The 27,387-nt window shown below is 56.6% G+C and overlaps 1 protein-coding gene across 3 annotated transcripts in view; it reads left to right on the top strand.

Annotated features, from left to right (window-relative positions):
- The window catches only part of LOC105485853 (chloride voltage-gated channel 7), a 28,867-nt gene extending 14,653 nt beyond the window's left edge, over positions 1–14,214 (top strand). For all 3 annotated transcript variants that reach the window (XM_071083856.1, XM_071083857.1, XM_071083858.1), the window contains exons 7-25: positions 140–220; positions 1,621–1,683; positions 1,790–1,873; positions 2,895–2,988; positions 3,317–3,381; positions 3,863–3,979; positions 4,626–4,680; positions 5,181–5,241; positions 6,162–6,300; positions 7,697–7,790; positions 8,735–8,904; positions 10,285–10,336; positions 10,501–10,628; positions 10,831–10,916; positions 11,111–11,240; positions 11,903–11,962; positions 12,050–12,226; positions 12,542–12,622; positions 12,909–14,214. In XM_071083856.1, coding sequence (XP_070939957.1) covers positions 140–220; positions 1,621–1,683; positions 1,790–1,873; positions 2,895–2,988; positions 3,317–3,381; positions 3,863–3,979; positions 4,626–4,680; positions 5,181–5,241; positions 6,162–6,300; positions 7,697–7,790; positions 8,735–8,904; positions 10,285–10,336; positions 10,501–10,628; positions 10,831–10,916; positions 11,111–11,240; positions 11,903–11,962; positions 12,050–12,226; positions 12,542–12,622; positions 12,909–12,995 — 1,824 coding nt within the window. In that variant the 3' untranslated portion in view covers positions 12,996–14,214. The remainder of the gene's footprint in view (positions 1–139; positions 221–1,620; positions 1,684–1,789; positions 1,874–2,894; positions 2,989–3,316; positions 3,382–3,862; positions 3,980–4,625; positions 4,681–5,180; positions 5,242–6,161; positions 6,301–7,696; positions 7,791–8,734; positions 8,905–10,284; positions 10,337–10,500; positions 10,629–10,830; positions 10,917–11,110; positions 11,241–11,902; positions 11,963–12,049; positions 12,227–12,541; positions 12,623–12,908) is intronic.
- The last annotated feature ends 13,173 nt before the right edge of the window (positions 14,215–27,387 follow it).

Below are 27,387 nucleotides of genomic sequence, written 5' to 3'. Positions count from 1 at the left end.
ACCCGCGCGACATGAGGCCCCTTCCCTCAGGCCCTGATGTGTGTGCTGAGCTCCCCGGCTCCTGGGGCTCCTGGGCCTGTGGGGCTGGGTCTATCTCAGCCTGGCCGTGACCTGCTCAGCCATGCTTCCCGTTTTTCAGCCGGTGGCTGCTGGCAGTGGAATCCCCCAGATCAAGTGCTTCCTCAACGGGGTGAAGATCCCCCACGTGGTGCGGCTCAAGGTGAGGGTGCAGTGGCCCTGGGTGCGGGGGGGGGGCCCTGGCTGGGCGGAGGGGGGGGGGGGCGGGCCCTGGCTGGGCGGGGAGGCACCAGCTCTTTGCTGGTTCAGGAGCAGCTCTCTTGTCTGCCCGGCTTCCAGAACTGGCCTCGGCCACCTTGCGTGCTGGTGGGCTGGCTGGGTGTAAAGGGGTCACCTTTTTTTTTTGAAAGTGGTAACAGCTGGTATGTGCGCATATTAAATTACGTTAAAAACGAGTAAGCTGTGCCGAGATGCTCATCTGGTGCATGTATCGCCACAGCTGTGCAGTGCGTCTGTGACTACGGGCTGCATGGCGGCGACTGACCGTGGACGCTGTTGTAGTAGTGGGCGTGTAGCGTTGTTTCCTGCTCTCGGTTTGCCTCATGCTCGTTTACACTTGGTGTCATCAGAGCGTCTGGTTCTGGAGGTGCTAGAGCCCTGACCCGGTTCCGCCCAGTTCCGCTGTGGTTGCTTCTGTCAGTGCCGCCAGCGTTCCTTAGCCTGAGACTTGCTGGAGCCCCGTTCCATCTGGGGAGGGTGGGCAGCGTGGCAGCCACCCCCCGGGGGTGCTTCCGGGGCCTGGTCCCCATGGCCAAGGAGTGGGGCCAGTGTGTCCCCTCTGGTGAAAGCTCCCAGGCGACCTTGGGATGCCCTTGCCCCGTGGTGGGAGGCCAGGTTTACTGGAGCAGCTGGGAATGGCGACCGGCCTGTCACCCACGCCAGGCTGGCCTGAACCTTCTGGGATGTTGCTCCGTACCTTTTGTTGGCTGAGAGTTGCGTTTGCTTTCCTCAGCGTCTTTAACGTAGAGCCCTCCCCGACACCCCACGCGCTCAGCGCCTCACGTTTGGGGTCTGCGCTCTCGTGGCTTCTGGCCTGGGGCGGGGAGGCTGATGAGAAACACCTTACACACCACCTCGGGTGGAGAGGACGAGGCCCCTGGGGCGGGGAGCGGCTGGGAGGGCCATCGTGGAGCCGCAGGTGACCACTCTTCCTGTGCTGGGGCGTATGAGGGGCCTCGGGGCCTCGCTAGGCAGGGCTCGCGGGAACACCTCCCCTGTGCTGGCCACGCTGGCCGAGGCAGGACACGCCTGTAGGACGGGGCGGGTGACCCAGCTTTGCCTCAGGAAGGAAGGAAAGGAAAGAGCCCCTTCCCTGATGAATGCCGAGGCCGCAGAGGGCGGGACCCTCAGTGAGTGTGGGGGCCGCTTGGCTGCTGTTTAGTGTCCACTGTGGCCATGGGGAGACCCAGCTCTGGGCGTGCCAGCCCCTTCCTGGATGTCCCATGTCCCAGCCACCCTGCCTGATCGGGGCTGTTTTATGGCTCAGGTCCAAAGACGGCGCCTGCCCTTTCATCAGAGGCCGTGCGTCTCCCTGTGTTTCAGACGTTGGTGATCAAAGTGTCCGGTGTGATCCTGTCGGTGGTCGGGGGCCTGGCCGTGGGAAAGGTAACAGAGTGCCCGTGGCCCCGCCAGCTGGAGCCTGAGGCCACCGGGCCCGCGAGGGCCGCCACACCCAGCTGTGTCTCTGAGCACGGGTCCTTCTGGTCTCCAGGAAGGGCCGATGATCCACTCGGGTTCAGTGATCGCCGCCGGGATCTCTCAGGGGAGGTCAACGTCACTGAAACGAGATTTCAAGGTGAGTGCTACTCTCTCCACCTTGTGTGGGTGGGCTCCAGATGCCATGGGCACAGGCACGGGCGCCACTCCGGGAGATGGTCTTCCCTCAGCACCCCCGGCCGGGAGCCCCAGCCCCCTCTGAGGACAGCCTGGCGGGTGGCTCCCAGAGCCAGCGGGCACAGTCCCTGCCCGGCGAGGCCTCCGCACGGCCCACTGCTTCCCTCCTTGGGTCCCCTGCCACACGCGCATTTGTGTTTCCTGTGGGAGGGGTCTGTGGCTCCAAGCGGCTGAGTTCTCAGAGGAGCACAGAACCTGAAACCAAGTGTGTCCACCTGATGTTTATTGGTCAGGACACACTTTGGAACACTTTTCCTCCAAGAAGTCCCCAGCACGTTGGTGGGGATTGAGCTGCATTTGGATGTGAATGTATTTTTCTTTCTTTCTTTTTTTTTCTTTCGAGATGGAGTCTTTCTGAGAATCTGAGGATTCTCCTGCCTCAGTCTCCCGAGTAGCTGGGATTACAGGCGCCCGCCAGCACACCTGGCTAAGTTTTTCGTTGTTTTAGGAGAGATGGGGTTTCACCATGTTGGCCGGACCGGTCTCAAACTCCCTGGCCACAGGTGACCCGCCCGCCTCAGCCTCCCAAAGTGCTGGGATTGCAGGCGTGAGCCAGCACGCCCGGCCGTGTGTGAATTTAGTGGTAGGCAGCGTTCCCACAGTACAGACATCGACAGCAAGGCTGGGTTTCCGTCCGTGCGGTTTTCGGTAGAGGGTGGAGGTTTTCAGAACCTTGCGTGTGCTGGAAAGTTGAGCTCCTGGCTGGGTCTGTCTGTGTTTCCCTGGACTGCCGGTGGCTGTGCCGACCCTGCTTTGTCTTGCCGTGGTCCGCAGCGCGGCGCTCTTCAGGAATCAGAGCTGGTGACTCGGTCGTCCTGAAAGCCCCTTCCCCTGCGCAGCCCCCGTCCTGGTGGCCGCTCTGCCTGTCTGAGAGCTGAGCCCTCGAGGAAGCTGCCCCAGCCCCGGGTCCGTCTCTGTTGCAGATCTTCGAGTATTTCCGCAGAGACACAGAGAAGCGGGACTTCGTCTCCGCAGGGGCTGCGGCCGGAGTGTCAGCGGCGTTTGGAGCCCCCGTGGGTGAGGAAGGCTGTGCCTGGTCTGGAGCTTTGCCCTCACCCTGTGTGTTGGAAGAAACGGTCTCCTGTCTGTAGGCCCAGTACCCGGTGAGGGTGGGCAGAGGCTTGGAGTCACAGCCGGGGCATTTGGAAGCGGCCAGCAGCGGCTGGCAGTGTGCTCGGGCCCGGCCCTCGGACCTCCCTTGGGGTTCCTCTCTGTGTGGCTGGGGCCTACCCCAGTAGCTTCTTTCTGACATGGTCCGAGTTTCCTGGAGCCTGGGGGCGGGAGTTGGTGGTGGGCATGGTGCCCTGTGTCCAGCTGGCACCCGATCCAGCCGCCTGCCTTCCAGGTGGGGTCCTGTTCAGCCTGGAGGAGGGTGCATCCTTCTGGAACCAATTCCTGACCTGGAGGATCGTAAGTGCCTGCTGATGGCTGCCTCCCCGTCAGGGCGCATGCTGCACTCTCAGTCCCCACCATGGGGTCCGCCCTGGGGCCACCCATCAAGCTGCGGCTGGACCTGGACCCCCTGTAGGTCTGTCAGGCCCTGGCCCTGCCCAAAGCGGCGGTCATGCCTTTGCTGCCCAGTTCGCCCTTGGTCCTGGGCACCATTGCCTGCCTCAGTTGGCTCCCGGGTGGGGAATCAAACAGCCAGGAACCCAGCCCTGCCCCACCTTCCCCTCTTGCTCTCCAGTGGCAAGTTCAGAGAGGGCTGAGCCCCTCCTTCCCCGGCACAGTGCGCCCGCCCCTAGCTCCAGCCCCTTCCCTTCTGCCTTGGGTGGGGTCTGCAGACTCCTGGCCCCCCGGCTGACAGGAGGGGCGATGGTCCCTGCTGGTCCGTGGGCCCTGGGCTGGGAGCACGGCTCTGAGGGCGCTGGTTTCCTGCTCTCTATCGCAGTTTTTTGCTTCCATGATCTCCACGTTCACTCTGAATTTTGTTCTGAGCATTTACCATGGGAACATGTGGGACCTGTCCAGCCCGGGCCTCATCAACTTCGGAAGGTTTGACTCAGAGGTACCTGTCCCATCGGCCACCTCGCCCACCTCGCATCCTGGGCCAGGACCCTGTTTGCTTAAGGCCCAGGTTGAGGATTTGGTCCTTTAGAAAACTGACTCACAGCTGTGGAGCCAAGCTCTTGCGCGAGCTCCAGGACCCTGAGGGGCTGCAGGAAGATACCCCAAGCTGCCCTCAGGTCAGGGCGCCATGTGACCAGCAGGGCACCTGGGATGTCACACAGTTGCTGCATGAATGGGGCCTCCCGTGGCCTGGGGGCACGTGCAGCAGCCGCTGTGGGGGCAGGTGGGCTCAGGCAGCCTGGGGCCTGGGCTGGAGAGCCTCCCCGTGCCATCGACAGGACGGCTCTGTGCGCAGGAAACTGGGGGATCACGGGCTGTGTTCCCAGTGCCTGGGGCCCTCCCCGCCCGGGTGCTGAGGGTGGCAGGGTCTCTGAGAGTTTCCCTGGCCGCCACACCAGGCAGGGGCCAGGCCTGCTCAAAACACCCAGCGTGTTTCCCTCCTGTGGACTTCCGCGGCCTGCGTGGAAGGGCGGGAAGGCGCTGTGTGGCTACAGCTCTCTTACGACGGTGGTCCTGAGTTTCAGCAGAAAGGAGCTGTGGGCCTTTTCCCTCACATCCTCTGCCTTCTCCCTCTCTCTGCACAGAAAATGGCCTACACGATCCACGAGATCCCGGTCTTCATCGCCATGGGTGTGGTGGGTAAGAGCTGCCCCCAGCTCTGCGGGGACGGCCTGTGGGCCTGGCTCGGCTGGACTAGAGGCCGTGGTTCCCTGGAGCCTGCCCTCATCCCGGGGCCACCTGGGGGCCTGCTTCTTCAGATTTTTCCATGGGCAGCACGCTTGGGGGTGGGGAGCCAAAAGCTTTGCTTCTGTGGCTTCCTGTTGTTTATCTCTCTGTTGGCACAAACCACAGGGCTGCAGGGATGGATGGGTTTTCCTCTAAGAGGTAGAATTGGTCCCACCAGCGTTTATTGCTCTGCACGACACCTTTTCCCTGAAGAAAGGCGGAGCCTTTGAGAAACAGCGCCCCCAGCCCTCAGGGTGTGACGATGGGGAGGAAGCATCTTACCTGGACCCCTAGCCCCCTGCCCTCCTCTTCCCTTGGCAAACCCTCGAGCTTCTGCTGCCATCTGGGAGCTGGAGGGCAGAGGCCTGCCCCTTTCCTCTCGTGTCGCTGACTGGCCTTTCCCCTGTCTGCAGGCGGTGTGCTCGGAGCTGTGTTCAACGCCTTGAACTACTGGCTGACCATGTTTCGAATCAGGTGAGAAACCGCGTTGCATATCGTGTTGGCAGGCGTGGCCACACAGGCCCTTTGAAAGCAGACATGGTGGCGTGGGGTTGACACTCCGAGGCCACAGCCGAAAGAAAGGCTGTGTGTGCAGCCTCCTGCCTGATGGTTTCCCGGTGGAGCTGCTCAGGGGAGATGTGTCCTGGGGCCTGGAGGGGACGGACTAGCCTGAGGCTGGAGCGTGAGGGCTCCGGGAGGACAGCCCCTGGGTAGGAAGTGAGGCCCTTCGTGGGATCGGGCCTGGGCAAGGCACGCCCAACCTTCGCCCGGCTCTGCCTGGTAGCAACCGCAGCTGTCCTGCTCCCGGCCTCTTCCTTCTTGGTCTGTGCCAATTTCAATGCTATCGGGTGCAGCCGGGGCACGGGGATCGCCACTTCCCACGTGTTGGGAGGCGTTGCTGCTGAGGAGTCTTTACCCCAGGGAAGAGGACGAGCCCAGGACATTCGGGCGTCTGATTGACGATTAAACACCGGCCTGGCCCAGCGTGGTGCCTCACGCCTATAATCTCAGCAGCACTTTGGGAGGCCGAGGCAGGCGGATCACCTGAGGTCGGGAGTTCCAGACCCGCCTGACCAAGATGGAGAAACCCTGTCTCTACTAAAAATACATAAACAAAATTAGCCGGGTGTGGTGCCAGGTGCCTGTAATCCCAGCTGCTCGGGAGGCTGAGGCAGGAGAATCGCTTGAACCCGGGAGGTGGAGGTTGTGGTGAGCCAAAATCGCGCCATTGCACTCCAGCCTGGGCAACAAAAGCAAAACTCCGTCTCCAAAAAAAAAAAAAAAAAAACCCCGGCCCCCCCAGTGTCCTCCATCAGGGACTTGGGTTGCCATGGGAGCTGCCGAGGGGCCGCATTGCTGTCCTGCCTGCCATGCAGCCTGACTCTTGGTTCCAGGTACATCCACCGGCCCTGCCTGCAGGTGGTCGAGGCCATGCTGGTGGCCGCCGTCACGGCCACGGTCGCCTTTGTGCTGATCTACTCGTCGAGGGACTGCCAGCCCCTGCAGGGGGGCTCCATGTCCTACCCGCTGCAGGTGGGAAGCTGGGCCCAGGTGGGGTCCAGCAGGCAGGGCAGCCACAGGGCGGCCTCCAGGAGCCTTGCTTAGGCCACGGGAGGAGAGCTGCCCACCCCACCGAGTTCCAGAAGTGCACAGGCTGGCAGGTCTCAGGGTTAGTCCTGTCCACCGAGATCTGAGGAGGCCAGGTGTCTGCCGAGGTGCCAGGGAAACAGGCGGTGGTGTGGGGGCCAAAGGCTCCCCCCAGTCCTCTTCCCAGAATGGCAGCCTCATGGGGCGAGTCTCAGAAGCCTGGGGACACCGTAGATGTGAACCCAGGAGAAATGCAAACCTCCGTCCACAGCCGGGCCTGTGCTTGGTGTTCACGGTTCACCACAGTCCATGTGTCCATCTGCACTGTGAGACGGTTGCCTGTGCCTGGTGCCCACGGCTCACCACAGTCTGTGTGTCTGTCTGCACTGTGACACGGTTGCCCTGGAAAGCACCGTGCTCAGAGGAACCACACATGAGGTCACGTGACGTAGCCCTGTTAACATGAAACATCCACAACGGGGAGAGCCTAGAGGCCCAGCAGAGCAGTGGGTGCCGTGCCGGGAGTGGGTGCAGGGCAGGGTGAGCTGACGGGACAGGTGCAAACCGTTAGAGGCGTGGGAGGCTGGGGGCTATGGGGTTGACCAGCCTTGCTACACTCTGCTCCAGCCCCGTGGACAACACCCCAGTGTTGCTGGAGCCTGGGAGGCTCTGGGCCTGGGCCTGTGTCACCGGGGCTCCTCTTCTAGGAGCTTGTGAGCACCTGGGCCCACCTTCCCCGGCTCCAGGGATGGACAGCCCCCCAGCCCCCCAGCCCAGGGTCCTGCTGACCCACCCCCAGGGCTGGACATGGCTCTGGAGCCCCTGCTGGGCCTGGGCCGTGTGTCCTTCCCCTCCGTGACCGTGGCCCACCCAATGTGTCCTCCTTCCCTCCGTGACCGTGGCCCACCCGATGTGTCCTCCTTCCCTCCGTGACCGTGGCCCACCCGATGTGTCCTCCTTCCCTCCGTGACCGTGGCCCACCCGATGTGTCCTCCTTCCCTCCGTGACCGTGGCCCGCCCGATGTGTCGTCCTTCCCTCCGTGACCGTGGCCCGCCCGATGTGTCCTCCTTCCCTCCGTGACCGTGGCCCGCCCGATGTGTCCTCCTTCCCTCTTGTGACCGTGACCCGCCCGATGTGTCCTCCTTCCCTCTGTGACCGTGGCCCGCCCGATGTGTCCTCCTTCCCTCCGTGACCGTGGCCCGCCCGATGGCGGGGCCGTGTGGTCTTGCCCCGATGTTGGCCGGGCTCAGAGTACACGGCCTCTCACGGCGCCGCCAGGTCTGTGCCTGCGACCCAGCGGCCCGTCTCCCTCCCAACACGCGCTCTCTCCTGACCCCGCAGCTCTTCTGTGCAGATGGCGAGTACAACTCCATGGCCGCGGCCTTCTTCAACACCCCGGAGAAGAGCGTGGTGAGCCTCTTCCACGACCCGCCAGGTGTGTGTGGGCAGTGCCGCCGGGCAGGCCCCGGGATCCGGGCGTGGGCGATGCCTTCTGGTTGAGTGTCCCCTGTGGGCCGAGGTCGCAGCCCCGGGCTGGGGGGTCGTTCCTAGCGTGGATGATAGCAGGGACTTGCTCCTGTAATCCCAGCACTTGAGGAGACCAAGGCAGGAGAATCGCTTGAGCCTAGGAGGTTAAGACCAGCCTGGGCAACTTAGCGAGACTCTCTCTTTGCCAAAAAAGCAAAACTACCTGGCCACGGTCGTGTGCCCACAGTCCCAGGTACTCGGGAGGCTGGGCCAGGAGGATTGCTTGAGGCTGCAATGAGCTGTGATTACATCACTGCATACCAGCCTGGGTGACAGAATGAGACCCTCTCAAAAAAAACAAAAGAAAGCCCAGCCTGGTGACTGCCACACCAAGGCCACGGCCTGGCCTCGCCCGACCACTAGGGTTTCATTGAAGCGTAGCCCGTGACCTTGGAGTGCCAGCCTTTCACCTCTGCGATGGTGTCCCCCGGCAGCCTCGCCCAACCCATGCACAGTGCAATGCCACCTGCTGCAGGAAGGGAACCCCAGGCTGTAGGGGGCACCCTCTTCCCAGAGCCAGGCTGCAAGCTGCACCATAGTGCCCACCATGGAGTCTAGACCCGGCTCTACTGTGTGGCCGGTGCCTGGGCCGCCCACCTGGACACGGCTCCTGCTGCTGGTATCAGGGCCCCGCAGAGCCTCTTGCCCTGTGGTCTCACGGATCCTTGCAGACTCTCTGCTTCCCAGGGAGGTTGAGAACAGGGAGCCTTCTGGGGACCGCTGGGCTCGGGAGCTCAGGTTGCTGGGCTCCTGGAAGGTGACTGTGAGGCCCAAGACTGGGCAGCGGGGCAGGGCGGTCCTGCGGAGGGCGCGAGTCATGTGGAGGTCTCATTAGCCCCTCTTCTCTTCTAGGCTCCTACAACCCCTTGACCCTCGGCCTGTTCACACTGGTCTACTTCTTCCTGGCCTGCTGGACCTATGGGCTCACCGTGTCTGCGGGGGTCTTCATCCCATCCCTGCTCATCGGGGCTGCCTGGGGCCGGCTCTTTGGGATCTCCCTGTCCTACCTCACGGGGGCGGCGGTGAGTGGGGCTGGAGGGGGAGGCTGTGGGGCCCTGCAGCGGAGCCAGGTCTTGTGGCCGTGCGGACCGGAGCAGGGGTCCCAGGGCAGGACAAAAGCATCGTGCCTCGCGTTGTTCACGGGCCGTGAGTGTTGTCCTGCTGTGGTGACAGCACGTGTACTGTGGCAGCACGGCCTGTGTGGAGTCTGGACCAGGCAAAGGTTGGGGGTGGAGGCCTATGTCCTCGTTCTTGAGAATGTGATAAAAAGCATGGGTGATTCTGGGCTGCCACAGAGCTGTTTTTAGGCTCCATGGGGTGGACGCCCGCCCAGGGCTGCTCTCTGGGAGGCCGGGCGCCAGGGCCGTATCCGCTGCCCGCCAGACCTTGGCCTCCGCGGGCTTTCCTTCTGTGCCTGTCTCCGCTGGGGCTGGGTTCCCTTGTATGTCTTCTGTTTCTCATGTCAGTCGCTTAAATAACACTGAACACCCGTAAGAGGCCCTGGCAGGAAGCGCCCTCTGGCTGCCCAGGCCTGTGTGCTTTGCCTGTCTCCGGCTGCCCAGGCCTGCGTGCTTTGCCCGTCTCCGGCTGCCCAGGCCTGCGTGCTTTGCCCGTCTCCGGCTGCCCAGGCCTGCGTGCTTTGCCCGTCTCCGGCTGCCCAGGCCTGCGTGCTTTGCCATCTCCCTGCACACAAGGGTCTGGTTTAGTTTGTTTTGCTTTTTAAAATTGAGACATGATTCACATACCATAAAACTCAATCATTTTAAAGAGGACAATTCAGCGGCGTTTCTCACATTCGTGAGGCAGTGCGGCCATCGCTGCCGCTTCTAGAGTGTTCCGTCATCCCAGACTGGAAACCCTGTGCCCACTGACACACATGACCCGCTTTCCCTGGCCCCCAGCCCTGGCAGCCACCGGGGTCCTCCAGTCTCTGGCTTTGCTGCCCCCGACGTTGCCTCTACGGGGAGTCGCCGTCTGCAGCCTCCATGCCTGGATTCCTTGGCCGAGCCTCGTGTTCGCGGGGCTCTCCGTGTCCTGTGTGCTGGAGTTTCCTCCTCATGCTGGGCGGCGCTCCCTAGTTGGCCTGGGCTGCTGCATGGTGACCGTGCCCTCTGCACCCTCCATGCCTGCCACTCCTCTGTTCCTCTGGTGCCGAGCGCCTGGCTCAGGCCGAGGGCGCAGCCTCCCAGCAGGGTGTGCTGTGCCGGGCCGTTCTGCGTGTGTGCGCACAGCCACAGGGTTCTTTCTTGGGCATGGGGCTGCTGGGCCTGGGCAGGGCCTCCTCCGTGTGTGTGTCTTGGTCGGTTTGGGCTGGGGTCTAGGCAGGGCCTCCTCCGTGTGTGTATCTTGGTGGGTTTGGACCTGCCACCGCACTGACACCTTCTCCATGTCACCTCCCACAGATCTGGGCGGATCCCGGCAAATACGCCCTGATGGGAGCTGCGGCCCAGCTGGGTAGGTCCCAGCTCTTGCCCAGTGGGTGGGGGCTGCACAGGGTCTGGGGGGCCGTGGCTGTCGTTGCGGGGTAGGGTCTGGGGGCAGGTGGATGGTGTGGCTGCTGCACAGAGAAGGACCCTGAGCCAGGCGGGTAGACGTGCTGGTTCCTGATGGCCCCACAGGCGGGATCGTGCGCATGACCCTGAGCCTGACGGTCATCATGATGGAGGCCACCAGCAACGTGACCTACGGCTTCCCCATCATGCTGGTGCTCATGACCGCCAAGATCGTGGGCGACGTCTTCATCGAGGTGCGCCGGGGCCTCAAAGCCTCACCCTGAGCGCGTGGGTGCTGCCGTGGGGGAGGGGCCCTTGTGAGCCCAGCCTCCAAACAGCCAGTCCCCAGGGGGTGGGCTCGGGTTTCCAGGGCGGCCTCTGGGTTCCTAGGGGTAGGCTCGGGGCTCCAGGGGTGGGTGTGGGCTCCTCAAGGCCTGTGTCGCGCCCCGCCCGCAGGGCCTGTACGACATGCACATTCAGTTGCAGAGTGTGCCCTTCTTGCACTGGGAGGCCCCGGTCACCTCGCACTCGCTCACTGCCAGGTACAGCGCCCACGACAGCTGTGGGTGGGGAGGGTGTCCAGTGGCCTCTTGTCGCACAGGGGCGGGGTGCACGGCTCGTGGGCTCCAGGCAGCCCCGCCTTTCCTGTCCAGCGGCTTCACACCTCACCAGCCCGCGGGGATGACGTGGGAGTTGGTGGCGCATGACGGGCTGTGTGGCGGGGCTGCTCTGGCAGGGAGGTGATGAGCACGCCAGTGACCTGCCTGAGGCGGCGTGAGAAGGTCGGCGTCATTGTGGACGTGCTGAGCGACACGGCGTCCAATCACAACGGCTTCCCCGTGGTGGAGCATGCCGATGACACCCAGGTACCGGGCACCCCGTAAACCGGGTCCCGCCGATGAGACTCAGGTACCGGGCACCCCGTAGACCGGGTCCCGCCACGTGACCGCTGTTGAGTCCAGGGGTGGGAAGCACACGGCGAGGTTCGCAGGACAGGGAAGCTGCATGTTTGGGTGCACTGTTGATTCTAGGAGTGCTGGGAGCTGAGAGTGCGGCCGTGGGGGGCCGTGTGGACGCTGAGGCTGGGCGGGGCTGCGGCCTGGCAGGGTCCTGTGGTCTGAACCGAGGCTGGACTGAGAGCCATGGCTTTGTCAGGAGGCCCTGACAGGATGCGCAGCTTGGCCGCTGCTGTGTGTCCCTTAGATGTGGACACTGAGGTTTGGGGTTGGTTTTAATTGGGACCCAGTGGGGCTGCATCTGCCCTGCAGCAAAGCCACCGTCCCTGGGCCCGTGGCTTTCTGCTGTGCGCGGTCAGGCCCCACTGCCCTGGCACTGATCCTTGGGTCCCGTGGCATTGTACACGTGGAATGCCATGGTGAGGCTGGTGTGAGCAGGTAGCCGCTGACACGGGGCCCACGCCCAGATGGGACATCTGGCTGGAACAGGGTCAGAGAGGGGCCCGACGCAGCATTGCAGCACAGCCCCCCACCCTCGGGCCCGTCACCCTGACCGCAGGCCTCTCTCGCAGCCTGCCCGGCTCCAGGGCCTGATCCTGCGCTCCCAGCTCATCGTCCTACTAAAGCACAAGGTGCGTGCCAGGCTGTGGGCCGCCGGGTGGGTGGGGGCCCCAGGGGGTGCTGGCTGGGCGCCTGATGCAGGGCCCTGCCGCCCGCAGGTGTTTGTGGAGCGGTCCAACATGGGCCTGGTGCAGCGGCGCCTGAGGCTGAAGGACTTCCGCGACGCCTACCCGCGCTTCCCGCCCATTCAGTCCATCCACGTGTCCCAGGACGAGCGGGAGTGCACCATGGACCTCTCCGAGTTCATGAACCCCTCCCCCTACACGGTGCCCCAGGCATGTGCAGGGCATAGGTGCGGGGGGCTGGGGCCGAACAGCGGGGGTTGGGGTCCAGAGCCTCGTGGAGGGGCGGTCAGGGAGGCGGGGAGGTGGCCAGGAGTCGGTGACTTTGTCTCCTGTGGAGGGGCCTGGCAGGCTTTTAGGCTTCAGGCCGCAGAACCGAAGTCAAGGGGCTGAGCAGGCTGGCCAGATAGGCGTGGGGGCTCAGGACGTGCCCGGACGCCGTGGTGGGGGGCCCAGGGAGCCAGCTCGGGTGAAGTCCCGCCTGCCCCCGCCGTGTGGGCGGCACTGACGGCTGTGCGCCTGCTGCAGGAGGCGTCGCTTCCCCGGGTGTTCAAGCTGTTCCGGGCCCTGGGCCTGCGGCACCTGGTGGTGGTGGACAACCGCAATCAGGTGAGCGGGGGCGGTGGGGGTGCGGGCGTGCCGTGCAGGGCTCCCCTCTTTCTCCTGCCCACGCTTACTCTCAGTTCCCGGCAGGGGACACTGAGGCACAGGACCCAGCACCGAGTCAGCCCATGCCCCATGGCCACATCCCTCCCCAGCCCTGCGCTCAGCTCGGGGGCTGTGCTGAAGGCCCCAAGCCCCCAGCCTGTGCTGCCCCAGCCACACACAAGGCAGGGAGCTCCACAGGCAGGCGGGAGCCGACCCGTGGCCACTGTGGCCTGGCCTTGTCCTGCAGGTTGTCGGGTTGGTGACCAGGAAGGACCTCGCCAGGTACCGCCTGGGGAAGGGAGGCTTGGAGGAGCTCTCGCTGGCCCAGACGTGAGACCCAGCCCTGCCCATGGTGGGCACCAGTGCTGGCACCCTGGCCCCTCCGCACTTCCTCCCGGAGTCACTGGTCTCTCGGGCCAAACCATGCTCCCCAGCAATGGCAATGGCGAGCATCCTGCAGCTGGGTGGGCAGGCGGTGGGCACAGAACTGACCCTCTCACGGGACTGACCCTGTGTGGGCAGTGGTCTCCTCCCTTGGCACCTCCTTGCGCACGCCCAGTCTCCGCTCTCCTCGTCTAGGTTTCTTTATCTCCAGGGATCAGCTGTGGGTGTGTGACCGCCCTACTGGGCTGTCAGCCTCTTGGGAGCTAGCGGCAGGGCCGGCACCTGCGTGCCTGTGCCCGTGTGCGTGAGACTGAGCCCTCGACCCTGCTGCTGCCCCAAGGGCTGCCTGCCCTGGAAGGGCCCCTGTGCCTCCACACCTGTGGAGTCTTCGAGACTTGGGAGCTGGCCTGGCCCCTCAGCCACAGGCTTGGCCTCGTTTTCAACCGTGAGCAGACAGCCTGTGGTCCCTGGGCCTGAGCCGTGGACTCGTAGCGCCAGGGTTTGGAGGCTGGGACCGCCCCAGAGAACAATCTCGCGCTGGCGCCGCAGAGGAGCCCGGTGCCCTCCCCAGCCTGCATCCGGCTTGGGTACGCGGGCCCAGAGGACTGGGGTGACGGGCCCCGTGCTGTGGTGTCGAGAGCTGAGAAAAACCACCAAGGCCCTGAGCCCCACGCCCAGCCCTGCTTTGGGCCTTGAGCCTCAGAGCAGTGGAGTTGCTGCCCTGTGGACACGGGCTGGGAAGGCAGGCTTCCCCTAGCACGTGCGGCCCCGGCCTTGGGGGTGGCCTCCCTGCCCCGCCCCTGCCGGCCACCATGTGCAAGTGCAGCAGGGGCCTCAGAGGACACCTGGCCCAGCACGGGGCTAGAAGGGCCGGTGGACACCGGAGCCGAGAAGCCCTCCACCTGCTCACCTGAGGGCCCCTCAGAGGCTCCTCCAGCCAACCTGACTGGCCCCTCTCACAGGGAGTTAGAGGCAACTTCATGTCCCTGTTAGAGCAACATGGGTCCCTCCATGGGGGGCTGGGGGCGGCTCCCTGCTGTGTATTTCCTCCCCAGGGAGTGGGGCCTCCCCAGGAGCTGACACCACACCCCCTGCTTAGCCCTCACGGGGCCCCAAGGCATCTGAGTGTGTCGGGTCTGAATGCGCGGAATAAACAAATCCTCTCAGCCCGCCTTTGCCAGTGTCTTCCCTCCCAGCCCGCCCGGACCACATCCAACAGCCTGGGACTTGCAGGGCCCTGGGGTTAGTGCGCCATGTGCAGTGATAGAGGCGTGAAGGACAGCAGCTGCGGCCACCTGGGGCACCAGCCACATCCTCTTCCTCACCCCCGCCCCTCACCTCCCTCCTGGGGGCCTCTGGGTCCTGGCAGGTGGGTCTGGGGGACAAGGCAGAGGCACTTTGGGTGGAGGGGGTGGGGCTGGGGTGCCTGCACTGCACTGACGCCAGAAGAAAATTCCTGGACCTCAGAGTTTCGGAGTCTGGGCGCCGGAAACCTGGGTGGGGTTTTCCCTCACGGTGGTTTTGTACTGAGGACCTGGAGGTGATTGTATTTTGGATGTATCTGGTTGAATAGACCAGTCAGAGTCAGGATTCACGCGGCCTCTTTTTGCTTTTTCATGGGGCTGCTGAGCAAGGCTGGAGTTACCATGGAGCCCGCCTGTGCCCCACTCCCATGGCGCTGCCCAGGCCTCGGACTCTGCTCGGGCACGGGCCTGGCCGTATCTGGGGTGTCCTGAGGCTCTCGACCTCCCTGCTCCTGGCGTCCCTCCCTCCTGCCCCCTCCTCCAGCAGCTGAAGGAAGTCCCCTTTGCCAGAGGACACGTGTCTGCGCCCCCTTGGGAGTGGGGCCCCTCAGATAACGTCCAGAAGCAGGCAGCTGCGGGCCTGCGGGAGTGGGAGAGCTGAGGGCTAGGGTTCCACTGGCAGCTGGGTGGTGAAGCCATGAGGTGCTGGGGAGAGAAGGAAGGTTCCGGAACAGCCCCGCTACCCCACACCTGCCTCTCTGTGTCCACAGAGGAGTCTCGCTCTGTCACCCAGGCTGGACTACAGTGGCGCGATCTCGGCTCACTGTAACCTCTGCCTCTTGGAGTCAAGAGATTCTCCTGCCTCAGCCTCCCGAGTACTTGGGACTACAAGTGCCCGCCGCCACGCCCAGCTGATTGTTTTTGTATTTTTAGTAGATATGGGGTTTCACCATGTTGACCAGGCTGGTCTCGATCTCCTGACCTCAAGTGATCCACCTTGGCCTCCCAAAGTGCTGGGATCACAGGCGTGAGCCACCGCACCTGGCCTAACTTTGCTAATTTTTAACATTTTTGTAGAGATGAGGTCTCACTACTTTGCTCAGGCTGGTAGCTAAGAATCATGTAAGCACTGAGGTAGTTGTGCTGGCAGAGGCACTGTGGGTAGAAATGACTCTGTTTCCAGAACAGCTGTTAGTAGTAGTTAGAATGGATTGCTGCCATCCTGGCTAACACAGTGAAACCCCATCTCTACTAAATACACAAAAAACTAGCCGGGCGAGGTGGCGGCGCCTGTAGTCCCAGCTACTTGGGAGCCTGAGGCAGGAGAATGGCGTGAACCCGGGAGGCGGAGCTTGCAGTGAGCTGAGATTGTGGCACTGCACTCCAGCCTGGGCGACAGAGTGAGACTCCGTCTCACAAAAACAAACAAACAAACAAAAAAATGAATTGCCGCCTACTCCAGGAAGGAAGAGATCTGATAGAATCAATCTTCCACCACTGGCTGGCTGGTCCCCTCCAGAGGTAGAGTAATACCGAGAATTCAGCATCAGTATCTTCTGTTGGCAGTTTGGCCATTCATCAGTGGCAACAGCCATATCAGCCTTTGGTTAGAAGGAACCCATAATATTGGGCCCATGCTGTCACAGCCTCTCCATTAACAGACCCATTGTTTTAAGCACTGAGATGGCCAAGGAGAGAGTCTGGCTGACATCCATAGGAGAAGTTAACCTGTTCACCTGGATTCTGAGTGCCTCTGGTTGACATTATTATGAGACACAAAGGTCTACACATTTTATGCCTATTTCATCAAAAAAAAAATTTTTTTTTTTTTTAATGGAGTCTTGCTCTGTCATCCAGGCTGGAGTGCAATGGTATGATCTTGGCTCCACCTCCTGGGAATTAATTTAATCTTTTTTTTTTTTTAATTTTAACTTTTTTTAGAGACGGGGTTTTGCTGTGCTGCCGAAGCTGGTCTTGAACTCCTGGCCTCAAGTGATTTTCCTGCCTTGGCCTCTCCAAATGCTGGGATAACAGGCATGAGCCACCACACTCAACCTGTGCCTACTGCTTTTAATCTATCCACTTACTCCATTTCCTTCTTACCCAGACCTCTCGTCCTTATCTAATCTTTTCTTTCAGGGTCCTGACTGTTTTTGTTTTTTTTTTTTTTTGAGACGGAGCCTTGCTCTGTTGCCCAACCTGGAGTGCAGTGGCGCGATCTTGGCTCACCACAGCCTCCACCTCCTGGGTTCAAATGATTCTCCTGCCTCAGCCTCCCAAGTAGCTGGGACTACAGGCACCTGCCACCATACCTGGCTAATTTTTGTATTTTTACTAGAGACAGGGTTTCACTATGTTGGCCAGGCTGATCTCTATCTCCTGACTTTGTGATCCGCCCGCCTTGGACTCCCAAAGTGCTGGGATTACAGGTGTGAACCACTGCACCTGGCCAATTTTTTTTATTTGTTTTTGTTTTGAGACAGAGTCTCACTGTGTCACCCAGGCTGGAGTGCAGTGGGGCAATCTCAGCTCACTGCAACCTCTGCCTCCCGGGTTCAAGCGATCCTACTGCCTCAGGCCTCCTGAGTAGCTGGGACTACAGGCGTGAGCCACCACGCCTGGCTAGTTTTGTATTTTTTTAGGAGAGATGGGTTTCACCAAGTTGGCCAGGCTGGTTTTGCCCTCCTGACCTCAAGTGATCCCCCGCACCCGGCCCCAGGGCCCTGATTAACCAGACAAAGCACTCAACATTGGAAGTGAAATCTCAGCCCTTTTATCCCTCCATCCAGAGTGAATGAACAAATAAACACACTATTCTCAACTCCACTCACTGGGGGAATTTCCCTTTAGTGCTGTCTTTTAGGGGCTCCCCTGAGGAGAGCTGTGGTACAGCACCGTCCGTTTTAGTGCCAGTGTATCATCTGACCCTCTGGGAACCACACCTGTTTGCTGCACCCATTATAGGCACCCAGCCTTGGTCCTTACTTTCTACAGAGCAGTAGCCACATACTAATTGCTAGAAGCTGTGTTGAAATGTTTCTTGTGTTCAAGCTTTAAAAGAGCCATCCCCAGCAAGCTATTAGGACCAGCTCCAGGTATGTTCTTGCCAAAAGATTGAATCTGAGTCATGAGCAAGTGCCAGTATGTCAGTAATTGTCATCTATTCAGCCTTAGGTTCCACTCCCCTGCTCCAACAACCTGAGGGTGCGCTCCTTTGGTTTCTGTTTGGACATATTATTCCTAATTCTGTAATTCTTTTGGTGTGTAACCTATTTTCTCTTTGAGCAGCAAAGGTACTTCCCTCCCTGGGCTATGCTGAGACCTCGCTCGGTTTATCCATGTGAGCCTGGAGGCAGTGAAGGATGGCAGAGGTAGATGTGAAGGATGAGAGTCATTTGTGAGGCATCTGCCTCAGGTTATTTCTTCTTACAAGGGGTCCAAGCCAGCTGAAGTGTCTCTCTTCCAGCTAAAGAACAGACTGTTTCTGATAGCCTGGGGAATTAGGAGAATCCAGGATGCAAAATTCTCATGTTTATCCACCCAAATATCTTTATCCTAGGTATTAGTGTCCCACTTTCCATCAGGGCCTGACTTTGACTTCAGAGTTTTGTTGAGGTTTTGAAGCAATGCTGCCCTTACTCTTAAAACCTAGGCCTGATTTTTAGTGCAGTCTACCCTGTTGTTACAAGTATCGAGGATCTTCTGAAATGCTGTCATAGAGGCTCTGTTGCTGTCACAGCTTAGCTTGCCAGCTGGTTTACCATAGCTTATCCTTTTTTGTTTTTTTGGAACATTCCAGTGCTTCCAATGTTAATACACAAATGGAAGGGGTCCACCGAGCACTGGTGGAAGGAGGTCGACTGAGGCCCTTCCTCCTAAGGGTCTGCTTTTCTTTTCTTTTTTCTTTTTTTTTTTTTTTTTGAGACAGAGTCTTACTCTGTTGCCCAAGCTGGAGTGCAGTGGTACAATCTTGGCTCACTGCAACCTCCGCCTTCCAGGTTCAAGTGATTCTCCTGCCTCAGCCTTGCAAGTAGCTAGAATTACAGGCATGCGTCGCCACACCTGGCTGATTTTTGTATTTTTAGTACAGACAGGGTTTCATCATGTTGGCCAGGCTGGTCTCAAACACCTGACCTCAAGCAATCCACGTGCCTTGGTCTCCCAAAGTGCTGGGATAATAGGCATGAGCCACCCCACCTGGTCCTAAGGGTATGCTTTCTTTTCTTTTTTTTCCACTGTGTTGTCCAAGCTGGAGTGCAACGGCACGATCTCAGCTCACTGCAACCTCCACCTCCCAGGTTCAAGTGATTCTCCTGCCTCAGCCTCCCAAGTAGCTGGAATTATAGGAGTACGCCACAATGCCCCGCTAATTTTTGCAATTTTAGTAGAGACAAGGTTGTGCCATGTTGCCCAGGCTGATCTTGAACTCCTGACCTCAGATGATCTGCCTGCCTTGGCCTCCCAAAGTGCTGGGATTACAGGCGTGAGCCACCGTGCCCTGCCAAGATGATTGTTTGTATCAAGTATTTGAACTGCCCACTAAGACAGGAATCAACGTTTTTCGGAGGAAGATAACACAATCCGGACTCCTACAACGTATTATTCGCAATGTCCAGTATTACATTTATTTATTTATTTATTTGAGATGGAGTTTCACTCTTGTTGCGCAGGCTGGAGTGCAATGGTGTGATCTCGGCTCACTGCAACCTCTGCCTCCCAGGTTCAAGGGATTCTCCTACCTCAGCCTCCCAAGTAGCTGGGATGACAGGCATGCACCACCACGCCTGGCTAATTTTGTGTTTTTAGTAGAGACAGGGTTTCTCCATGTTGATCAGGCTGGTCTCGAACTCCCAACCTCAGGTGATCTGCACACCTCGGCCTCCCAAAGTGCTGGGATTACAGGCGTGAGCCATTGCGTCCTGCCCAGTATTACATTTCAATTTCCTAGACATACAAAGAATGAGGAAAATAAAATCCATAGTCAAGGTTGGGGGAAAAGTAGTCTATACAAATTAAACCCAAGATGGCCTAGATGTTAAACTTATCAGAAAAAGAGTTTAGGCCAGGAGCAGTAGCTCACGCCTGTAATCCCAGTGCTTTGGGAGGCCAACGTGGGCGGATCACCTGAGGACAGGAATTAGGAGAATTAGGAGTTCGAGACCAGCCTGGCCAACACTGTGAAACCCTGTCTCTACTAAAAATACAAAAATTAGCCAGGTGTGATGGCACACACCTGTAGTCCCAGCTACTCAGGAGGCTGAGGCAGGAGAATGGCTTGAACCCGGGAGGCAGAGGTTGCAGTGAGCCGAGACGGTGCCATTGCACTCCAGCCTGGGTGACAGAGCAAGACACTCTCTCTCACACACACACACACACACATAAAGCCAGGCGCAGTGCCTCACACCTGTAATTCCAGCAATTTGGGAGGCCCAGGCGGGCGGATCATGAGGTCAGGAGTTCAACACCAGCCTGACCAACATGGTGAAACCTTGTCTCTACAAAAGATACAAAAAAAAAAAAAAAAATTAGCTGGGCATGGTGGTGTGTGCCTGTGTTCCCAGCTACTCGGGAGGCTGAGGCAGGAGAATCACTTGAACCTGCGAGGCAGAGGTTGCAGTGAGCCGAGATCGTACCATTGCACTCCAGCCTGGGCAACAGGGCGAGACTCCGTCTCGGAAAAAAAAAATAATAATAGAAAAAGAGTTTAAAGGAGCTAGCATAAATAAGTGCAAAAATTAAAGGAAAATATATTTAGGGAAAGAAAGAAAAGTAGAATCTTAATGAGTTAACAGAAATAGAAACCATAAAAAATAACCAAATGGAAGTTCTAGAACTGAAAATTACAATAGCTGAAATAAATTCACTGGATGGGATTTACAGCAGATTATATATGGCTTAATAGGCCAATAGAAAGTTTTCGTTCTGAAGAACAGAATGTTGAGAAATTATAGAAAAATGAACAGACACCCCTTAAATTTATATGAATTTAAAAACAAGAAAAATGGCCTCAGGGACTTTTAGAGCAATATCAAATGACCTAATATATATGTAACTGGAGTCCCAGAAAGAAAAGAGGGTGCAATTGGATCAGAAAAAAACTATTTGAAGAAATAAATGTAGCCGGGCGTGGTGGCTTACGCTTGTAACTCCAACACTTTGGGAGGCTAAGGCAGGTGGATCACCTGAGGTCAGGAGTTTGAGACCAGCCTGGACAAAATGGTGAAACCCCATCTCTACTAAAAATACAAAAATTAGCCAGGTGTGGTGGCAGTTGTCTGTAATCCCAGCTATTCAGGAGACTGAGGCAGGAGAATCGCTTGAACCCAGGAGGCAGAAGTTGCAGTGAACCGAGATCATGCCATTGCACCACTCCAGCCAGGGCAACAGAGCAAGACTCCATCTCCAAAAAAAAAAGGCCAAAAGTTCTCCATATTTGATAAGAACAGATGACGTTACAAGGACACAGGAGCCAGCTTGCAGAGCCTCTGACAGGCCAAATCTGAGGAAATCAAGGCAACAAAATATATTCTGATAAAAGAATAGATGTAAGAAGTTCAACAAATTTCATAAATGGTAAAAAATATTAAAAGGCAAAAATAAAGACAGTCATACCTAGCCACATGATAGTCCAACAGTTGGAAACCAAAGATAAAGAAAATAAATCTTGAAAGCTGGCTGGGTGCAGTGGCTCACGCCTATAATCTCAGCACTTTGGGAGGCCAAGTCGGGCGGACCACCTGAGGTCAGGAGTTCGAGACCAGCCTGACCAACATGGTGAAATTCTGTTGCTACTAAAAATACAAAAAATTAGCCAGGCATGGTGGCTTGTGCCTGTAGTTCCAGCTACTTGACAGTCTGACGCACGAGAATTGCTTGAACCTGGAGGCAGAAGTCGCAGTGAGCCGAGAGATCGTGCTACTGCACTCCAGCCTGGGTGACAGTGAAACTCTGTCTCCCCCTATAAATAAATACATAAACACGTTTAGCTTTGAATCTTTGTTTTTTGGATTTTTTTTTTTTTTTTTAGACAGAGTCTCGCTTGGTAGAAACAAGGTTTCATTTTGTTGCCCATGCTGGTCTTGAACTCCTGGCCTGCAGTGATCCTCCCACCTCAGCTTCCCAAAGTGCTGAGATTAAAGGCGTGAGCCACTGTCCCAGCCCTCCGTGATGTGAATATACTACTTTTGTCTTTTCCATTGACCTCGTGATAGGTATGTGGGTTGCTGCCTACTTCTCCCTGCAACACCACCACCAAATGTGATGAAGAACGTACTCTGAAATGTCAACCGAGAACTGGGAACACAGCTGATACATCGGGATATTTGTCCCCTCCAAATCTCATGTTGCAATGTAATCCCCACTGTTGGAGGCTGGACTCGGTGGGAGGCATTTTGCTTCCTGGGGACTGATGCCTCCTGAACGACTTTATGCCGTTCTCACTGTCATGATTGACGTCTCGCCGTATGAGTTCACAGGAGATCTGCTTGTTTAAAAAAGCCTGTGGCGGCCGGGCGCGGTGGCTCAAGCCTGTAATCCCAGCACTTTGGGAGGCCGAGACGGGCGGATCACGAGGTCAGGAGTTCGAGACCATCCTGGCTAACACGGTGAAACCCCGTCTCTACTAAAAAATACAAAAAACTAGCCGGGCGAGGTGGTGGGCGCCTGTAGTCCCGGCTACTCGGGAGGCTGAGGCAGGAGAATGGCGTAAAAACCCGGGAGGCAGAGCTTGCAGTGAGCTGAGATCCGGCCACTGCACTCCACCCTGGGCGACATAGCGAGACTCCGTCTCAAAAAAAAAAAAAAAAAAAAAAGCCTGTGGCTTCCTCCCCTCTCCTGTTCCCTGTCTCACCATGGGATACGCCAGCCCCCCCTTCGCCTTCCATCACGATGGTAAGCTTCCTAAGGCCTCACCAGGAGCAGATGCTGGCGCTATGCTTCTTGTTCAGCCTGCAGAACTATGAACTCTGGTCTTGCTAAGTTGCCCAGGCTGGGTTTGAATTCTCCACCTCAAACAATCCTTCCTTGGCCTCCCAAAGCACCAAGATTATAGTCGTGAGCCACTGTGGCTGGCCACCTTCAATATCTCTTTACGTCCTATCCAGGAATTCAAGCTTCCTCTCTATGAATTGCCTATTAATATTTTCCCACTTTTTTCAGTCTTATTTGTATTGGCTTATAGGAATTCCACGTGTATACCTAATAATGATGCTCTGTGGCGTTTAGATGTGGTAAATACCTTTACAGAGTCTGCTATTTGTCTATTAACTTCATCTAGAGTATTTGTTGTTAGACAATCGTGTTCAATCTAGGAAACTGTAGAGTCCAGATTCAACCCAAAGAGCCAGAGGGGGAGAGGGGGTGGCTCTTACTCCCCATATCGCGGGGGTGCCTCACCCCCCTGCAAGGTGGATCGTAAGAGCCAGTGGGGGAGAGGGGGTGGCTCTTACTCCCCACCTCGCTGGGGGTGCCTCACCCCACTGCGTTCTGTGTCCGTTATTACCATTCTCTTTTTTTCTGGTATCAGTGACAATTTCACAGGGTGTGTGTACACAGCCTGCGATATGAAAACTAATAGCATCCTCTGCACCTTCTCATATTAGGGAGCATATCACACCATGGGTGTACACTTTTTGCGAGATTTGCGAGATTTGGGGTAATGTCATCCTTGGTTTCCCTGAATATTCGGGAAAATATCACAGGGCGAGTGTCCACCCGCTACTCTGTTGGGAGGCACATCCTACGTTAGCTACTGGAAATTAGGAGCTATATCACGGATGGGGTGTAGAGCCACCGTCATATCTCAAGTACTATCATGCTCTCCCCGACGAGTTGTGAGGAGCAAAATATCATGGGGGGCTGTACACCTTCTGCCGTATTGGGAGTAATATCATCATCTCTTCCTTTAGATGACAGCAACAATATCACAGAGCGGGTGTACACCCCGTGTATTTTGGAAGCAATGTCATTAGTGAATGACATTCTTCTCGATTTTACGATTCATATCACACGCAGGGTGTACACCCCTTGCTATATTGGGAGTAATATCACCTCTCCCCATGTGGTTATTAAGGACGAAATCACAGGGTGGTGTACACTTCCTCCATTATTGGGAGTAATATCATCCACTCACCCCCTGGATATCAGGAACCACATCACAGAAGGGTTGTGCACCCCCTTCGACATCGTCAGCAATATCATCCTCCTTTTCACACCTGGATATTAGGAACAATACCACAGGGGCTTGGGGGCGTGCACCCACTGTGAGATCCAGAGTAATATCAGCCTCTTCCCGCTGGATATTCGGAACTATATCACAGGTGTGTGCACCTTCTGCAATATTGGGAATAACATCAGCCTCTACCCCGCTGCCTATTAGGAACAATATATGGGGGGCGGGGGGGTTACACCCCCTGTGATATCGAGCGTAATATTCTCTTTTCTCTGTACCTTAGGAACTATATCACAGGGGTCTGTACACCTTCTGCGATATTGGGATCAATGTTACCCTCTCCCCCTGCTGAATATCAAAAAGAATATCACAGCAGGGTGTACACCCCCTGCGATATGGCCAGTAATGTCATCGTCTCTACCTTTGGATACTAGGAACAACATCACAGAGGGTGTGTACACCCGCTGCGATATTGGGCATAATGTTATCCTCTCTTCCCCTGGATATGAGGAACAATATCGCTGGTGGGGGGAGGTGGAGTGCCTTCAGAACAGTATCACTGGGTGGGTGTCCACCCGCTGCGATATCAGGTGTAGTATCATCCTCCCTTCCCTAGATACTCAGAACAATATCACAGGAGGGCTGTACAGCCCCTGCAATATTGGGAGTAATATCATCCTCTCCCCCTCTCCACATAAGGAACAATAACCCAGGGTGGGTGTACATCCCCTGCAATATTGGGCGTAATGTCATCATCTCCCAACGTGGATGTTGGGAATAATGTCACAGGGGGGTGTACACCTTCTTCAATATCGGGAGTAGTATCATCCTCTCCCCTCGGGATTGTAGACAAAATATCGAAGGGGTTTTACAACTCGTGCGATATGAGCAGTAATATCATCCTCTCCCCACCTAGGTATTACGAACTATATGACAGGCGGCTGTACACTTCTCGCGATATTGGGGGTAATTATCATCCTCTCCCATCATGGAGCAGGAGGCGCACACCCACCCTGGGATATTGTTCCTAATATCCGTGGAGGGGAGAGGCTGATATTACTCCCAATACGCCAGGGGGTGTACATCCACCCGGTGATACTGATCTTAATATTCAAAGGCTGCCGGGCGTGGTGGCTCAAGCCTGTAATCCCAGCACTTTGGGAGGCCGAGGCGGGCGGATCACAAGGTCAGGAGATCGAGACCACAGTGAAACCCCGTCTCTACTAAAAATACAAAAAATTAGCCGGGCGCGGTGGCGGGCGCCTGTAGTCCCAGCTACTCAGGAGGCTGAGGCAGGAGAATGGCGGGAACCCGGGAGGCGGAGGTTGCAGTGAGCCGAGATCGCGCCACTGCACTCCAGCCTGGGCAACAGCGTGAGACTCCGTCTCAAAAAAAAAAAAAAAAAAAAAAAAAAAAATTCAAAGGCCGAGAGGTTGATATTACTTGAAATATTGCAGAAAGTGTACACCCCTGTGTAATACTGTTGCTGATATCCGGAAGGGGAGAAGATGATACTACTCCCCATATCGCAGGAGGTGAACACCCGCTCTGTGAGAGCTTTCCTAATATGCAGGGGGAGAGAGGATAATATTATTCCCAATATTGCACAAGGTGAACACCACCCCACCCCCGTGATATTGTCCTTAATATTCCAAGCCGGAGAAGATGATATTACTCCCAATATCACAGAAAGTGTACACCCCCCAGCGATAGAGTTCCCATGATCCAGGAGGAAAGAGGATGATACTACTTTCAAGATCGCAGGGGGTGTACACGCCCCCGGTGATACTGTTCCTAATTTCCACGTGGGAAAGGATGATAGTACTCCCAATATCTCAGGGGTCATAAACACTCCTTTGATGTTGTTCCTAACATCCAGGGCGGGGAGAGGGTGATATTCCTCCCTATATTGCAGAGGGTGTACACCCGTCTTTGATATTGTTCGCAATCTCTAGAGGGGGAGATGATATTATTCACAAAATCGTAAACACGCTGTGTGTCCACTGTGGATCCTAATATCCAGGGAGAAATATTACTCCCCTTATCGTGGGGGGTGACCACCCCGCATGTCATGTAGATTTTTAAATCCAAGGAGGAGAGGATGCTATCGCTACCAATATCAAAGAAGTGTACACGCCCCCTGTGATGTGGTTCCTAATACCCACGTTGGGAGAGGATGATATTACTCTCAATATCACAGGGGCTGTACACACCGCCTGTGATATTTTTCCTATAATCCAGAATAAGAGAGAATGATATTACTCCCAACAGTGCAGGGATGTACCCCCCCACCATGTGATATTGTTCTCAAGAGCTAAAGGAAGAGAAGATAATATTATTATTTGTAGTGCAGGGGGTGTACACCCACCTGTGATATTGTTCCTAACATCCAGGGAGGGAGAGCATGATATTACCCCCAGTCTCGCCGTGGGTGTACACCCACTTTGTGATACTGCTCCTAATATCCAGGGGGTAGAGTATGACATTACTCCCAATTTAACAGTGGGTGTACATCCACTCGGGGATATTGCTCCTAATATTCAGGGAAGGCGAAAGTGATATTACTCCCAATATCGCAGAGAGTGAACCACCCTTCTGTGATATTGTTCCTAACATCCGGTGGGGGAGAGGATGATGATATGTTCAATATCGCAGGCTGTGTACACCCACCCTGTGACATTGTTCCTAAAATCCAGGAAGGGAGAGGACAGTATGACTTTCTATATAGTAGGAGGTGTACACCCACGCTGGGATTTTGTTCCTAATATCAAGGAGGGGAGAGTGTAATATTACTCCCAATATGGCAGGGGGTGTACATCCCCTGAGCTATTGTTCTTGCCATTCAAAACAGGAGAGGATGACATTGCTCCAGCTATCGAAGAACGTGTAAATCCCCGTGTGATATTGTTTCTAATATCCAGAAAGGGAGAAGAGGATATTAATCCCCATATCGCAGGAGGTGTACACTCACTCTGATATTTTTCCAAATATGCAGGGGGGAAAGAGGATAATAATATTCCCAATACTGCAAGGGTTGTACACCCCCGTGTGAGATGGTCCTTAATAATATTACAAGGCAGAGGGGAGGATATTACTACATATATGGCAGAAAGTGTACACCTCCCAGGGATATTGTTGCCATGATCCTGGAGGGAAGAGGATGATATTACTTTAAATATCACAGAAGGTGTACAGGCCCCCAGTGACACTGTTTCTAACTTCAACATGGGAGAGGAAGACATGATACCCAGTATCGCAGGGAGTAGAAACACTCCTGTGACACTGTTCTTAATATTCAGGGAGGAAGAGGATGATATTACTGCCAATACACACCCGTCTGTGAAATAGTTCATAATTTCCAGAGGGAGAGATGTTATTACTCACAACATCGTAAACAGGCTGTGAGTCCACCGTAGATCGTAATAGCCAGGCGGGAAGAGGCGGTGGCTCTTACTCCTCATATCGCGGGGGGTGCCTCACCCCCCTGCGATGTGGATCGTAAGAGCCAGGGGGTGATATATTTATCTCCCCTCACTAGAGCTCTGGAGGGCAAGAATCCGAGTGCCACAATACAGGGTGCAGGGCAGGCCTAAAATATTTATGGGAAGGATGGGAGCCAGACTATGCTGGACTGCTTTAAATATCAGTGAAAGGACTTTCCAGTCTAACCAAAAGACAACAGAGTATTAAGTTTTCTTGCACAGAGCAATGGCTTGCAGAATACAGTGTGCCATAAAAATGCACCTGGTCATTGTCTGAGGTTGGATGGGAATGTGGCGAAACCAGTTAGGAAGTTGCTGGGGTGACCCTGACCATGGAGAGCAAGAACTACATTGAAAAGGCATTGCAAAGAAAACACAGGCTGGGTTCCGTGGCTCTCGCCTGTAATCCCAGCACTTTGGGAGGCCAAAGCTGGCGGATCACGAGGT

This window comes from Macaca nemestrina, chromosome 18 (assembly GCF_043159975.1).
Source record: "Macaca nemestrina isolate mMacNem1 chromosome 18, mMacNem.hap1, whole genome shotgun sequence".
Taxonomy (NCBI): domain Eukaryota; kingdom Metazoa; phylum Chordata; class Mammalia; order Primates; family Cercopithecidae; genus Macaca; species Macaca nemestrina.
Note: the sequence above shows the minus strand (reverse complement) of the source record. Positions and strands in the feature narration are given on the sequence as shown.